This window comes from Nerophis ophidion, linkage group LG16, assembly GCF_033978795.1.
Source record: "Nerophis ophidion isolate RoL-2023_Sa linkage group LG16, RoL_Noph_v1.0, whole genome shotgun sequence".
Taxonomy (NCBI): domain Eukaryota; kingdom Metazoa; phylum Chordata; class Actinopteri; order Syngnathiformes; family Syngnathidae; genus Nerophis; species Nerophis ophidion.
Window position 1 is genome coordinate 2,285,070 of NC_084626.1, and position 15,279 is coordinate 2,300,348.

General features: G+C 41.9%; 1 protein-coding gene across 1 annotated transcript in view; it reads left to right on the top strand.

Moving 5' to 3' along the window:
• LOC133569972 (dihydropyridine-sensitive L-type skeletal muscle calcium channel subunit alpha-1-like) overlaps positions 1-15,279 on the top strand; it is a 162,475-nt gene that overhangs the window by 95,232 nt on the left and 51,964 nt on the right. Inside the window, exons 30-32 of the mRNA XM_061922548.1 lie at positions 8,547-8,573; positions 8,662-8,787; positions 10,683-10,748. Of these exons, the coding sequence (XP_061778532.1) occupies positions 8,547-8,573; positions 8,662-8,787; positions 10,683-10,748 (219 nt within the window). The remainder of the gene's footprint in view (positions 1-8,546; positions 8,574-8,661; positions 8,788-10,682; positions 10,749-15,279) is intronic.

Below are 15,279 nucleotides of genomic sequence, written 5' to 3' on the forward strand. Positions count from 1 at the left end.
CTGGAGATCGACTGACACACCCCCCGCGGTCGACTGGTAGCTTGCGATCGACGTAATGGGCACCCCTGATTTAGACCTAAATCACAAGTGTCTCAAAGGGCTGCACAAGCCACAACGACATCCGCGAATCAGCGCCCACATAAGGGCAAGGAAAAACTCACAACCCACTGGGACGTCGATGACAATGACTATGGGAAACCTTGGGGAAGACCGCAAATGTGGGTAACCCCCCTCCCTTTATGGCAGCGTTTTTCAACCACTAGTGTGCCGTAAGATACAGTCTGGTGTGCCGTGGGAGATTATCTAATTTCACCTATTTGGGTTAAAAATATTTTTTGCAAACCACTAGTGATGTGTTGTTGTTGAGTGTCGGTGCTGTCGAGCTCGGCCGAGTAATCGTGTAATACTCTTCCATGTCACTAGGTGGCAGCCGGTAGATAATTGCTTTGTAGATTTCGGAAACAGTGGGAGGCAGTGTGCAGGTAAAAAGGAGGCTAATGCTTAAACCAAAAATAAACAAAAGGTGAGTGCCGCTGAGCAAAGGCATTGAAGCTTAGGGAAGGCTATGCAGAACAAAACTAAAACTGAACTGGCTGCAAATTAAACAAAAACAGAATGCTGGACGACAGCAAAGACTTACTGTGGAGCAAAGACGGCGTCCACAAAGTACATCCGAACATAACATGACAATCAACAATGTCTCCACAAAGAAGGATAAAAACAACTTAAATATTCTTGATTGCTAAAACAAAGTAGATGCGGGAAATATCGCTCAAAGGTAGACATGAAACTGCTACAGGAAAATACCAGAAAAAGAGAAAAAGCCACTAAAATAGGAGTGCAAGACAAAAAGTAAAACACTACACACAGGAAAACAGCAAAAAAGTTAAGATATGTCAGGGTGTGATGTGACAGGTGGTGACAGTACACTTACTTTGAGACAAGAGCTGTAGGGATGCATGCTTGCTTATGCTTTAAAGTCATATCCAACAATTGCGACAACGACTTTTTACCGTCAACTGAGTTTTGTTTTTTAACAATTTCTAATGGTGGTGTGCCTCCACATTTTTTCTACGCAAAAAATGTGCCTTGGCTCCAAAAAGATTGAAAAACACTGGTTTAGGGGAGACCGGAATCAATGGACGTCGAGTGGGTCTGACATGATATTGTGAAAGTTCAGTCCATAGTGGCTCTAACATAAAAGTGAGGGTCTAGTCCATAGTGGATCTAGCATAGTAGTAAGAGTCCAGTCCATAGTGGATCTAACATAAAAGTGAGGGTCCAGTCCATAGTGGATCTAGCATAATAGTGAGAGTCCAGTCCATAGTGGCTCTAACATAAAAGTGAGGGTCCAGTCCATAGTGGATTTAGCATAATAGTGAGAGTCCAGTCCATAGTGGGGCCAGCAAGAGACCATCCCGAGCGTGGACTGTTCAGCAGCGAATAGATGTCCCCAACCGATGCACAGGTGAGCGGTCCACTTCGGGTCCCAACTCTGGAAAGTCAGCACTTTTCATCCATGGCCACTGGACCCCCTTCCACGAGGGACAGAGGGGCAGAGGAAAAAAGAAAAGAAACGGCAGTGTCAGAGTTATTTGATGACGAACCCCAAGATGCAGAGATGGAGGCAGGCATGGAATGAGAAAACATGATTTGATTAAATACTAAGACAAAAACAAAACCAAAAGGGTACAAACACAAAGCGCGCACGAGGCGGATAATCAAACAAAAGGAGCTAGCCTAGGAGCTAGAAAATAACGAACAGGAGCTTAGCGTGGAAGCTAGCGGGTAGCGAACAGGCCAACAGAAGTCGTACTTGTATAATGAAAAATAAAACGGAAGCAGGGAACAAAAAACAGTAAGCTGCAAACATCAACTGTATATAGCTTACCGCTGCGCTGCAAAGACAAGGTATGACACGACAGGAGCGATAACACATCACAAGAGCGACTAGACGTGACATCGACAAGACAATACAATGATCCAGCAACTGACACAAGACAAAGCAGGTACAAATAGGAGCGGGCTGATTGGCCGCAGCTGAGGAGGAACACAGCCTTCAGGGAACAAGACAGGAAGCTGACAAAATAAGAGCACTAGACAGGAAATACTAAACACAGAGGAAACAGACAAATGCAGAGGAAAAACTAAAACATAAACAAACTGTCAGGGGAAAGCCTGACAGGCAGATCAACTGGTCTAAAAGGGAGTCTATTTAAAGGCTTGAGTATACAAATGAGTTTTAAGATGGGACTTAAATGCTTCTACTGAGGTAGCATCTCAAACTGTCACCGGGAGGGCATTCCAGAGTACTGGAGCCCGAATAGAAAACGCTGTATAGCCCGCAGACTTTTTTTGGGCTCTGGGAATCATTAATAAGCCGAAGTTTATTTGAACGCAGATTTCTAGCCGGTACATATGGTACAATACAATCGGCAAGGTACACTGAAGCTACGTAGACCGTGTAATATTTAATACGTAAGTAGTAAAACCTTAAAATCAATCAATCATTCAATCAATGTTTACTTATATAGCCCTAAATCACTAGTGTCTCAAAGGGCTGCACAAACCACTACGACATCCTCGGTAGGCCCACATAAGGGCAAGGAAAACTCACACCCAGTGGGACATCGGTGAGAATAATGACCCAGTGGGACGTCGGTGACAATGATGACTATGAGAACCTTGGAGAGGAGGAAAGCAATGGATGTCTAACATGATACTGTGAAAGTTCAATCCACAATGGATCCAACACAGTCGCGAGAGTCCAGTCCAAAGCAGATCCAACACAGCAGCGAGAGTCCCGTTCACAGCGGAGCCAGCAGGAAACCATCCCAAGCGGAGGCGGATCAGCAGCGCAGAGATGTCCCCAGCCGATACACAGGCAAGCAGTACATGGCCACCGGACCGGACCAGACCCCCTCCACAAAGGAGAGTGGGACATAGAAGAAAAAGAAAAGAAACGGCAGATCAATTGGTCTAAAAAGGGAGTCTATTTAAAGGCTAGAGTATACAAATGAGTTTTAAGTTTTTTAAATCACATCTCAAGTGCACAGGAAGCCAGTATCGGTATGTATATATAGGTATATATGTATATAAAGGTATATACATTATAGGCGTAATATCACCAAACTTTCTTGTTCTTGTCAAAAGTCTAGCAGCCGCATTTTGTACCAACTTTAATCTTTTAATCTTAGACATAGGGAGACCCGAAAATAATCGTAACGAACGCATGAACAATGGTCTCAGCGTCGCTAGTGGACAAAATGGAACACATTTTAGCGATAATACGGAGATGAAAGAAGGCCGTTTTAGTAACAATCTTAATGTGTGACTCAAACAAGAGTTGGGTCGAAGATAATACCCAGTATCGAACGAACTGGGATGAAAACTGGACTTATGTTATAAAAGCCGATACAAAAAATAGGGAACTTCCATACTTTGTCTTCTTGGTTTACTCATGCAAGACATGCTTATTAAACTTTGGCAGTACTCACAAATACATTTTGAAGGCTCATACTGAAGACCCTGAACAGTGTGGACTTTTTATGTATGGGGTGGGCTTCACGGTGGCAGACGGGTTAGTGCGTCTGCCTCACAATACGAAGGTCCTGCAGTCCTGGGTTCAAATCCAGGCTTGGGATCTTTCTGTGTGGAGTTTGCATGTTCTCCCCATGAATGCGTGGGTTCCCTCCGGGTACTCCGGCTTCCTCCCACTTCCAAAGACATGCACCTGGGGATAGGTTGATTGGCAACACTAAATTGGCCCTAGTGTGTGAATGTGAGTGTGAATGTTGTCTGTCTATCTGTGTTGGCCCTGCGATGAGGTGGCGACTTGTCCAGGGTGTACCCCGCCTTCCGCCCGATTGTAGCTGAGATAGGCGCCAGCACCCCCCGCGACCCCAAAAGGGAATAAGCGGTAGAAAATGGATGGATGGATAAGCCAGGAGTCGGCAACCAAAAAACGTTGAAAGAGCCATATTGGACCGAAAATACAAAAAAATAAATCTGTCTGCAGCTGCAAAAAAATATCATCACTCGAAACGAGTATGACGATCTTCCTGGTAGGGGTGTATCTCTTTATGGAGGATGCCTGTGCGTGACTTTGTTTAACGTGGGGAGACTGGTGCACAGACAGTCACCACAGACAGATCCGAGTCAGGGTCCAGTGGCATGGAGTCCAAGACGACTGGGGACCCTTTTCTGCTGCAGCCTTCCACCGCCTTCGCAGCCATTATGGTCGTTCTTACATCTACCGTCTTCCGCCTGCTCCGCCGTTGAGGTCTTCACCGTATCCCTGGCTCGGGGGCAGTCAGGTACTAGGCCTTTGCCAAGGGCCACCTGGGGTAACAGTAGTAAAGGGGTTAACTTCCTAATGGCCCAAAACCCCATAGAGGAGCCTCCACTGCTGGATGCACTTTAACGTCATGCCCAGGACAGTAAGTCGTATATAAGTGTTATAATAAAGGTAACACATGACGTAAGTGTCTATATTAGCAAAATGACTATGTGTTGCAGGCTGAAGCAAATCTTCGTTGACAGAACTGTTGAAATGTAATATGTATTCTACACATTTTTACAACATTAGACACCACTAGTAAAAATCAGAGGCTACTCAGAAGGTGAGATAGCTCCTGGAAATTACTGGCTTTTATTGGCCAAATGTGTAGTAGATGTGTGTGTCCAAGTTAAAGGAAACAGCAGGCTGTCTCCTTTTAATAAATTTATTCCAATCATTGGCAAGCTAGGTAATATTTGCTGTGGTCTGGAACAACATGGCACACAAACTATCTGAAATGAAGCCAATATATAGATATAGATAATCGGAATCAGAAGTGTTTTTATTGCCACTGTTTGGGAACGGGTTCACAAACTAGGAATTTTTCTTAGTGCAATCGTGCAACATAAAACACATGTAACACAGAATATGTAATAAAAAGAGCTGTAACTGAGCTATCAGATCTTGTTATTGTTCATGTGTCTGATGGCTGAGCTTGAAAAAACTGTTCAGGTGGCGGTAGGTGTGGGTCTGGATGGACCGTAGTCCCCTGCCTGAGGGGAGAGGGGAGAATAGTTTGTGTCCAGGGTGAGAAGAGTCTGCTGTGGTCCTGGAGTAGAACAGGTCCTGGAGGGGGTGGGAGTTTGCAGCCAATAACCTTCTCAGCAGCACGTATGATGCGCTGCAGTCGATGCTTGTGCGAGTGTGGCGCCGGGGAACCATGTGTCATAAGACATGCAAATATAAATTATATACAAATAGGATGAAAATAAAGTGTAGAGGTTGCCCTCCTGTGGGTTCCTCTGACCCCCACACACTGCCATGAGAGCCCAGATTTCAGGGTACAACACTGTTTTATTTGCATAAATATGGAATGGCTGTATTTCTCTTTGTTTGTGTCCCTCTGGCTCCTACTCCAACTCCCACTACGTGTCTCGTCACCGGCTAATGCTAATAAAGGCGACAGGTGAGTGGATAACAAGGCCCACCTGGGCCATCTACTCACCTGTCGCTGTCTTCGAGGCCGGTCCTTGCACACCCCGTTCCGTGGCAGGCCCGCAGGATGCCCTCCACATAAAGGATATTAAATGAGCTCAAATATACCTACAAATGAGGCATAATGATGCAACATGTACATACAGCTAGCCTAAATAGCATGTTAGCATTGATTAGCTTGCAGTCATGCACTGACCAAATATGCCTGATTCGCACTCCAACAAGTCAATAACATCAACAAAGGGCACCTTTGTGCATTCACGCACAGCATTAAACATTTGGTGGACAAAATGAGACAAAGAAGGAATGGAAAATTTTACGTGTAAACAAACTGTTACACCACAGTCCACACTGCGGTGAGTTTAAGAACTGCCGAAATTAGTAGGACAAAACGATGTTTTGTCATCATTGGAACATATACACAAACATATTAAACAGTGGGCTTTCTAACAATTGGGAAGGTTTGCGTCATGTTTGTCCTCGAACAAAAAACAAACTAAAACAAACAAAAAAATTCTACCACATTTTTTCCATTTTTAATCTTTTTAAAAAATAATCCAGAGAGCCACTGGGGCGGCACTAAAGAGCCGCATGCGGCTCAAAGGCCGCGGGTTTCAGACCACCAGGGCTAAGCCGACAAAATGTGAGTCATTCGGCCTCAGAATGACAAAAATACCGACAAAGAAAGAAAGCCCTTACAGGGTTGCCTTGAAAAACAACCGTCCCATATTCACAAACTGTCAAACATGGACTTGGACTTGTTTTGCTCCTTCTACGCAAAGGATGATTTGCACGAGCCAGACGTGAATGTAAGTACATATTTATTGATTCTAACAAAAAGGCAAACAAAGGGCGCGCACAGGGGCGAAGAACAATTACTTGGCTACAAAAACAGACTAAAACAAAGGCCATAAACTAAAAACGTGAAACAAAAACACTTGCGCTGTGGCATGAATAATTAACCAAAAACTTGCACTGAGGCATAAATACAAAAACGTATGTGGCGTGTTCAAAACCGAACAGCAAGGCATGAAGGTAGGTCTGTAAAGTTGCCAGGACGAAGACAGAAACAGAATGGCTCAAATACTGACTGTGATAATGATTAGCAGGTGTGAGAACTGAGGACTTGAGGGCAAGGTGAAAATCAATGGGTTGGCATGGAGACGAAAACAAACCAGGAAGTGCAAAAACCGAACTGAATGTCCAAAAAACAAAACATAACATGACCAAACATAATCCATAGGCGTGACACAAACAAAAGTACGTGTTCCGTATTGAGCTGTCGAGGGACGCACTTTGTCCCGTATTTTTTATTACCAGATGTAAGTGGCCAACAGAGCCGATTATTTTGTGATTAAGTTTACGAAGGTCCTGAGTTCAACCCCAGGCACGGGATCCTTCTGTGTGGAGTTTGCATGTTCTCCCCGTGACTGCGTGGGTTCTCTCCAGGTACTCCGGCTTCCTCCCACTTCCAAAGACATGCACCTGGGGATAGGTTGATTGGCAACACTAAATGGTCCCTAGTGTGTGAATGTGAATGTGAATGTTGTCTGTCTATCTTTGTTGGCCCTGTGATGAGGGGGCGACTTGTCCAGGGTGTACCCCGTCTTCCGTCCGATTGTAGCTGAGATAAGCACCAGTGACCCCAAAAGGGACAAGAAAATGGATGTATGGATGGAATAAAGTGGCACAAAGAGCCAATTGTTAGTTTGTATTCATGTTGGCGTGCCCTGTAAAGTAAAATCGAAAGCCTTCACTCAGTCATGTTTTTATTCTTTAGCTCACAATTAACACCAACTGTCCCTCCAACCACCACCAAAAGTATGTATTGATTATATTATAACCACAAAAGATTAACATTCTGTCCCATGTAAAATGTGCAGCTAAATTTGTTTCTGCGTATAACCAGTTCTTTTGAGACGTGGGCAGCTAAGATGTGGCATTCAGGGACTTGATACGGGTCGTAGGTATTTAATTTAAAAAAAGGCATCCATTCATCCATCTATCTTCTTCCGCTTATCCGAGGTCGGGTGGCGGGGGCAGCAGCCTAAGCAGGGAAGCCCAGACTTTCCTCTCCCCAGCCACTTTGTCCAGCTCTTCCCAGAAGATCCAGAGACGTTCTTAGTCTACCCAACGTGTCCTGGGTCTTCCCCGTCGCCTCCTACCGGTCGGACGTGCCCTAAACACCTCCCTAGGGAGGCGTTCGGGGGGCATCCAGACCAGATGCCCGAACCACATCATCTGGATCCTCTCGATCAGAGCTTGGTCCGCATTGGCGGCTATAAGTCGGACACGTTTCCAATGAGAGTTGGATTCGGCCAAGGCTGCCCTTTGTCACCGATTCTGTTCATAACTTTCATGGACAGAATTTCTAGGCGCAGTCAAGGCGTTGAGGGGGATCTGGTTTAGTGGCTGCAGGATCAGGTCTCTGCTTTTTGCAGATGATGTGGTCCTGATGGCTTCATCTGGCCAGGATCTTCAGCTCTCACTGGATCGGTTCGCAGCCGAGTGTGAAGCGACTGGGATGAGAATCTGCACCTCCGAGTCCATGGTCCGAGTGCCATTTCTGGTTTGGGGAAGAGACCCTGCCCCAAGTGGAGGAGTTCAAGTACCTGGGAGTCTTGTTCACGAGTGAGGGAAGAGTGGATCGTGAGGTCGACAGGCGGATCGGTGCGGCGTCTTCAGTATTGCGGACGCTGTATCGATCCGTTGTGGTGAAGAAGGAGCTGAGCCGGAAGGCAAAGCTTTCAATTTACCTGTCAATCTACGTTCCCATCCTCACCTATGGTCATGAGCTTTGGATTATGACCGAAAGGACAAGATCACGGGTACAAGCAGCCGAAATGAGTTTCCTCGGCCGTGTGGCGGGTCTCTCCCTTAGAGATAGGGTGAGAAGCTCTGCCATCCGGGAGGAGCTCAAAGTAAAGCCGCTGCTCCTCCACATCGAGAGGATGAAAAGAACATTATTAGATATGATTTCATTCCATTCCTGCAATGTATTCTGTTGCCGTGCAGACGCAAAGATAAATAATACCATTATCTGTTTTTACAGGCAGTGGATCCTATGCAAGCAATTGCCGTGAGTTCAAATCGAGTTTCCTGCAAATTTAGATGTGTTGTTAAGTTTTGCTTTTAACTGTTTTTGCTTTCTCTATCCATCCGAAAAGTCTTCAGAGAACATGAGTGTCTCAATCACATTCTTCAGACTGTTCCGTGTCATGCGTCTGGTGAAGCTTCTGAATCGCTCCGAAGGAATAAGGAACCTCCTATGGACCTTCATAAAATCCCTCCAGGTCAGATTCATCCCACCCATCAGAAAAAAAAACAGTAAAGAAGTCTACTGTGTTAGTTATTGGAACTATTCAGAAGATCAAAACTGCATCGGTGCCGTTTCCATATGAGTTGGGAAATTGTGTTGGATGTAAATATAAACGGAATACAATGATTTGCAAATTATTTTCAACCCATATTCAGTTGAATATGCTACAAAGACAACATATTTGATGTTCAAACTGATTAACATTTTTTTTTTTGCAAATAATCATTAACTTTAGACTTTGATGCCAGCAACACGTAACAAAGAAGTTAGAAAAGGTGGCAATAAATCCTGATAAAGTTGAGAAATGCTCATCAAACACTTATTTGAACATCCCACAGGTGTGCAGGCTAATTGGGAACAGGTGGGTGCCATGATTGGGTATAAAAGCAGCTTCCATTAAATGTTAAGTAATTCACAAACAAGGATGGGGCGAGGGTCACCAATTTGTAAGCAAATTGTCGAACAGTTTTAGAACAACATTTCTCAACGAGCTATTGCAAGGAATTTAGGGATTTTACCATCTATGGTCCGTAAAATCATCAAAAGGTTCAGAGAATCTGGAGAAATCACTGCACGTAAGCGATTATATTACGGACCTTTGATCCCTCAGGCGGTACTGCATTAAAAACCGACATCAGCGTGTAAAGGATATCACCACATGGGCTCAGGAACACTTCATAAAACCACTGTCAGTAACTACAGTTGGTTGCTACATCTGTAAGTGCAAGTTAAAATTCTGCTATGCAAAGCAAAACCCATTCATCAACAACACCAAGGAACGCCGCTGGCTTCGCTGGGCCTGAGCTCATCTAAGATGGACTGATGCAAAGTGGAAAAGTGTTCTGTGGTCTGACGAGTCCACATTTCAAATTATATTTGGCAACAGAGGACGTGGTGTCCTTTAGAACAAAGAGGAAAATAACCATCCGGATTGTTATAGGCGCAAAGTTCAAAAGCCAGCATCTGTGATGGTATGGGGGTGCATTAGTGCCCAAGGCATGGGTAACTTACACATCTGTTAAGGCACCATTAAGGCTGAAAGGTACATACAAGTTTTGGAGTAACACATGTTGTCATCCAAGCAACGTTATCATGGACGCCCCTGCTTATTTCAGCAAGACAATGCCATAGTATTCATAGTAAAAGAGTGCGGGTACTTTCCTGGCCCGCCTGCAGTCCAGACCTGTTTCCCATCGAAAATGTGTGGCGCATTATGAAGCGTAAAATACAACAGCGGAGACCCCAAACGACTAAAGCTCTACATAAAACAACAATGAGAAAGAATTCCACTTTCAAAGCTTCAACAATTAGTTTCCTCAGTTCCCAAATCTTTATTGAGTGTTGTTAAAAGAAAAGGTGATGTAACACAGTGGTGAACATGCCCTTTCCCAACTACTTTGGCACGTGTTGCAGCCATGGAATTCTAAGTTAATTGTTATTTGCAAAAAAAAATGTTGTTTATGAGTTGGAACATCAAATATGTTGTCTTTGTAGTGCATTCAACTGAAAAGGATTTGCAAATCATTGTATTGCGTTTATATTTACATTTAACACAATTTTCCAACTCATATGGAAACGGGGTTTGTATATAAAACATGAAGGGAGGTTTTTGTATGTTTTTAAGGGCTTTCATAGGCAAAATAGGGCGACTACAATCGGCTCCCTTGTGAACAGATTTTTGAACGGATTTATTTACATTAGAGAATGCAAAGAAAAACTAAAAACATATGTGATAAGGATTTTAAATGATAGGCAAAATTCCCCCCAAAATTGCACATCCCCTGTAAGGAAACATACATTTTTAACAAGGGCGGAATCGTGCAGAGATTTTTGTTTGTGAAAACTAACTAATTTGTGTCTTGCTTGCAGGCTCTTCCCTATGTGGCCCTGCTCATTCTGATGCTGTTCTTCATATATGCTGTTGTTGGAATGCAGGTAAGCTACATTCATTGCACAATCATAGTTACACAAGGATCATAGTAGACCATTGACTAACATTATTATCATTGAAAATGTAATGTAAAATGAAATAACATGCTTGCACAGAACAACAAAAAAATGACCGTGTACATTTTAATGGGCCTGCTCTCTGTTCTCTGGACCTCTGGCCGGGGGTCGTAGAAAGCCGCCGTGCTTTTAAGATGGTGCAGAGTGTCACAGAATCTGTGAGTTTTAGGTGTAACTGTACAAAAAGAGAGCTAGCCTAAAAAATTAGCATGCACACATTACAATGCTAGCACTTAGCATGTGTGCTAACGATGTCATGTTAACAATTAGCATGTTAACTTATATAGCCCTAAATCACGAGTGTCTCAAAGGGCTGCTCAAGCCACAATGACATCCTCAGCTCAGATCCCACATCAGAGCAAAGAAAAACGCAACCCAATGGGACAATGAGAAACCTTGGAGGGGACCGCAGATGTGGGGACCCCCACCCTGGGCGACCGGTGCAATGGACGTCGAGTGGATCTAGCATAATATTGTGAGAGTCCAGTCCATAGTGGATCTAACATAATATTTAGAGAGTCCAGTCCATAGTGGATCTAACATAATATTGTGACAGTCTAGTCCATAGTAGATCTAACATAATATTGTGAGAGTCCAGTCCATAGTGGATCTAACATAATATTGTGAGAGTCCAGTCCATAGTGGATCTAACATAATAGTGTGAGAGTCCAGTCCATAGTGGATATAACATAATAGTGTGAGAGTGCAGTCCATAGTGGATCTAACATAATAGTGAGAGCCCAGTCCATGGTGGATCTAACATAATAGTGTGAGAGTCCAGTCCATAGTGGATCTAACATAATAGTGTGAGAGTCCAGTCCATAGTGGATCTAACATAATCGTGTGAGAGTGCAGTCCATAGTGGATCTAACATAATATTTTGGGAGTCCAGTCCATAGTGGATCTAACCAAATATTGTGAGAGTCCAGTCCATAGTGGATCAAGCATAATATTTTGAGGGTCTAGTCCATAGTGGATCTAACATAATATTGTGAGAGCCCAGTACATAGTGGATCTAACATAATAGTGTGAGAGTCCAGTCCATAGTGGATCTAACATAATATTCTGAGAGTCCAGTACATAGTTGATCTAGCATAATATTGTGAGAGTCTAGTCCATAGTAAATCTAACATAATATTGTGAGAGTCCAGTCCATAGTGGATCTAACATAGTAGTGTGAGAGTCCAGTCCATAGTGGATATAACATAATAGTGTGAGAGTCCAGTCCATAGTGGATCTAACATAATATTGTGAGAGTCTAGTCCATAGTGGATCTAACATAATAGTGTGAGAGTCCAGTCCATAGTGGATCTAACATAATAGTGTGAGAGTCTAGTCCATAGTGGATCTAACATAATAGTGTGAGAGTCCAGTCCATAGTGGATCTAACATAATAGTGTGAGAGTGCAGTCCATAGCGGATCTTGCATAATATTGTGAGAGTCTAGTCCATAGTGGATCTAACATAATATTGTGAGAGTCTAGTCCATAGTGTATCTAACATAATAGTGTGAGAGTCCAGTCCATAGTGGATCCAACATAATAGTGTGAGAGTTCAGTCCATAGTGGATCTAACATAATATAGCAAAAGTCCAGCCGTGAAGACAGAAAAAAAGTTGAAAATTAATGAAAAACTTAGCATGCTTAAGTTAGCTTGCTAGCATGCTGTTGTTTTCATGCTAACAGTTAAGAAGTGTCACATACGAAAATATATGACTCTGGGGTAAACAGTAGCAAAATTGGGTCAACAGGTTGTAATGCTAATGTTAGCATGCTAACAGTTTGCATATGTCCCTCAGCAAGTTGTATGGCTGGGGAATTTGAGAAACAAGTGTAAAATTAGCTAAAAAAGTTTGCACTTTTTGTTGTTAGCATGCTATCAGTTAGCATGTGTCACAAAGCAGGTAACCATTGCAGCAGGCCCATAACAAGAAAACGTTTTCTATTTGACAACATTGTCCTATAACCACGTCCCCTCTGGTACTTTTGACTTTTTGCATCTGTCACGTCAAAAAATATACTTACACGTTGGCTCTGAATAAATACTCTCGAACAACAACTGGTTCATAACTAACAGGGTTTGGATTGCAATCATTCGAATATGATGAGCAGCAATGTAGACAGCCATTGAAGCTTGGAGAGGGAACTGTGGCGACAACCAGCGGCGGGCCGTTGCTTTTCCCACCTTCCCGCCTTCAGTGATGTCCAACTTCAAGGATTACCTCTCAAAATACCATTCTTGATGTCGCCAAATGACCATTGCTGGAGAAATACTATACAGCAGGGTTCACCAACGCGGTGCCCGTGGGCACCAGGTCGCCCGTAAGGACCAGATGAGAGGCCCGCAGGCCTGTTCTAAAAATAGCTCAAATAGCAGCACTTACCAGTGAGCTGCCTCTATTTTTAAAATTTTATTTATTTACTAGCAAGCTGGTCTTGCTTTGCTCAACATTTTTAATTCTAAGAAAGACAAAACTCAAATAGAATATGAAAATCCAAGAAAATATTTTAAAGATTTGGTCTTCACTTGTTTAAATAAATTCATTAATTTTTTTTACTTTGCTTCTCATAACTTTCAGAAACACAATTTTAGAGAAAAAATACAACCTTAAAAATGATTTTAGGATTTTTAAACACATATACCTTTTTACCTTTTAAATTCCTTCCTCCTCTTTCCTGACAATTTAAATCAATGTTCAAGTAAATTATTTTTTCATTATAAAGAATAATAAATACATTTTAATTTAATTCTTCATTTTAGCTTCTGTCTTTTCGATGAAGAATATTTGTGAAATATTTCTTCAAACTTATTATGATTAAAATAAAAAAAAATATTCTGGCAAATCTAGAAAATCTGTAGAATCAAATTTAAATCTTATTTCAAAGTCTATTGAATTTCTTTTAAAATTTTTGTTCTGGAAAATCTAGAAGAAATAATGATTTGTCTTTGTTAGAAATATAGCTTGGTCCAATTTGTTATATAGTGCAGATTGGATTTTAACCTATTTAAAACATGTCATCAAAATTGTAAAATTAATCTTAATCAGGAATAATGACTAATGATGTTCCATAAATTCATTTTTAAATTTTTTTAAAAATATTCGAATTAGCTAGTTTTTCTCTTTTTTTTTTCGGTTGAATGTTGAATTTTGAATTTCAAAGAGTCGAAATTGAAGATAAACTATGTTTCCAAATCTAATTTTCTTTTTTTTTCCTGTTTTGTCCTCTTTCAAACCGTTCAATTATGTGTTTTTTTCGTCATTTATTCTCTACAAAAAACCTTCCGTAAAAGGCAAAAAAATGTACGACGGAATGACGGACAGAAATACCCATTTTTTTATTTTATATATATATATATATATATATATATATATATATATATATATATATATATATATATATAGAATTATTTATTAAAGGTAAATTGAGCAAATTGGCTATTTCTGGCAATTTATTTAAGTGTGTATCAAACTGGTAGCCCTTCACGTTAATCAGTACCCAAGAAGTAGCTCTTGGTTTCAAAAAGGTTTGTGACCCTTGGTATACAGGAAGACCTGCTTCACATTGATCCACATCAACAGTGTACAAAACGGGTTATTTTCTGGCGTATTTAATAATCAATAAACACGCATCAGCAATTAAAACATATCATATATACATATGGTACTGTCAAAATTGAAATTGCAAAAAACATATTAAGCGTGAAAAAATAAAGAAATAAAATATTTGAACTCACAATTTATAGCACCCATTCGGCGACGTATAGCTCTTCATAGTGGAAGTTGCGGGCATTTTCCCATTTCATCGCTTACCTCGTCTCACAAGATGTAGTTTCTCTTAAGTATCCTTCTAGAACATGACCCTGCAAATAATATCTGCCACCTAATCAACATGTTGTTTTCTGTGGCTTTCTATGGCTCATATGCCACTTCGTGTTTTCGCTACTTGTGATTGGATACTCACTTGTGACTTCCAAGTGAGTATCCAATCACAGCTAGAAGGACTTCAAGTGATCTGATTGGCTATCACAACTACCTATCACCTCTATGTCCGTTCACTACGCTGCATTGTTGATTTTGAAGGCTCCGGGCAGATTTCGTACAGCATAGAAACTATGTTCTAAAAGTCCAGCCCACGTGCTTCCTCTATTTATTTGAGAGGTCCCAGTTTACATCACTGAAGCTGTCGCTGAGGGAAGGGGGTAATTTTGACTGCTCCAGTTAGACACAATATATGATGATACAAAAATGCAAATGTGCTGACAGTCGTGATATCGCCTTGTCTCTACTCTGTCTGCGTCACGGCGATGTTCGGCCTTGGTAGTCAGCAGGCCGTTCCTGACACTGATACGAGACTGGCATGCAATCTTTTGGATTGCCAGCTTTGCACAGACAAAGAAAGATAAAATTTCAGCACAATTGATAATAACTATAGCAACGGCCCTTAAGCATAAGAGTTGT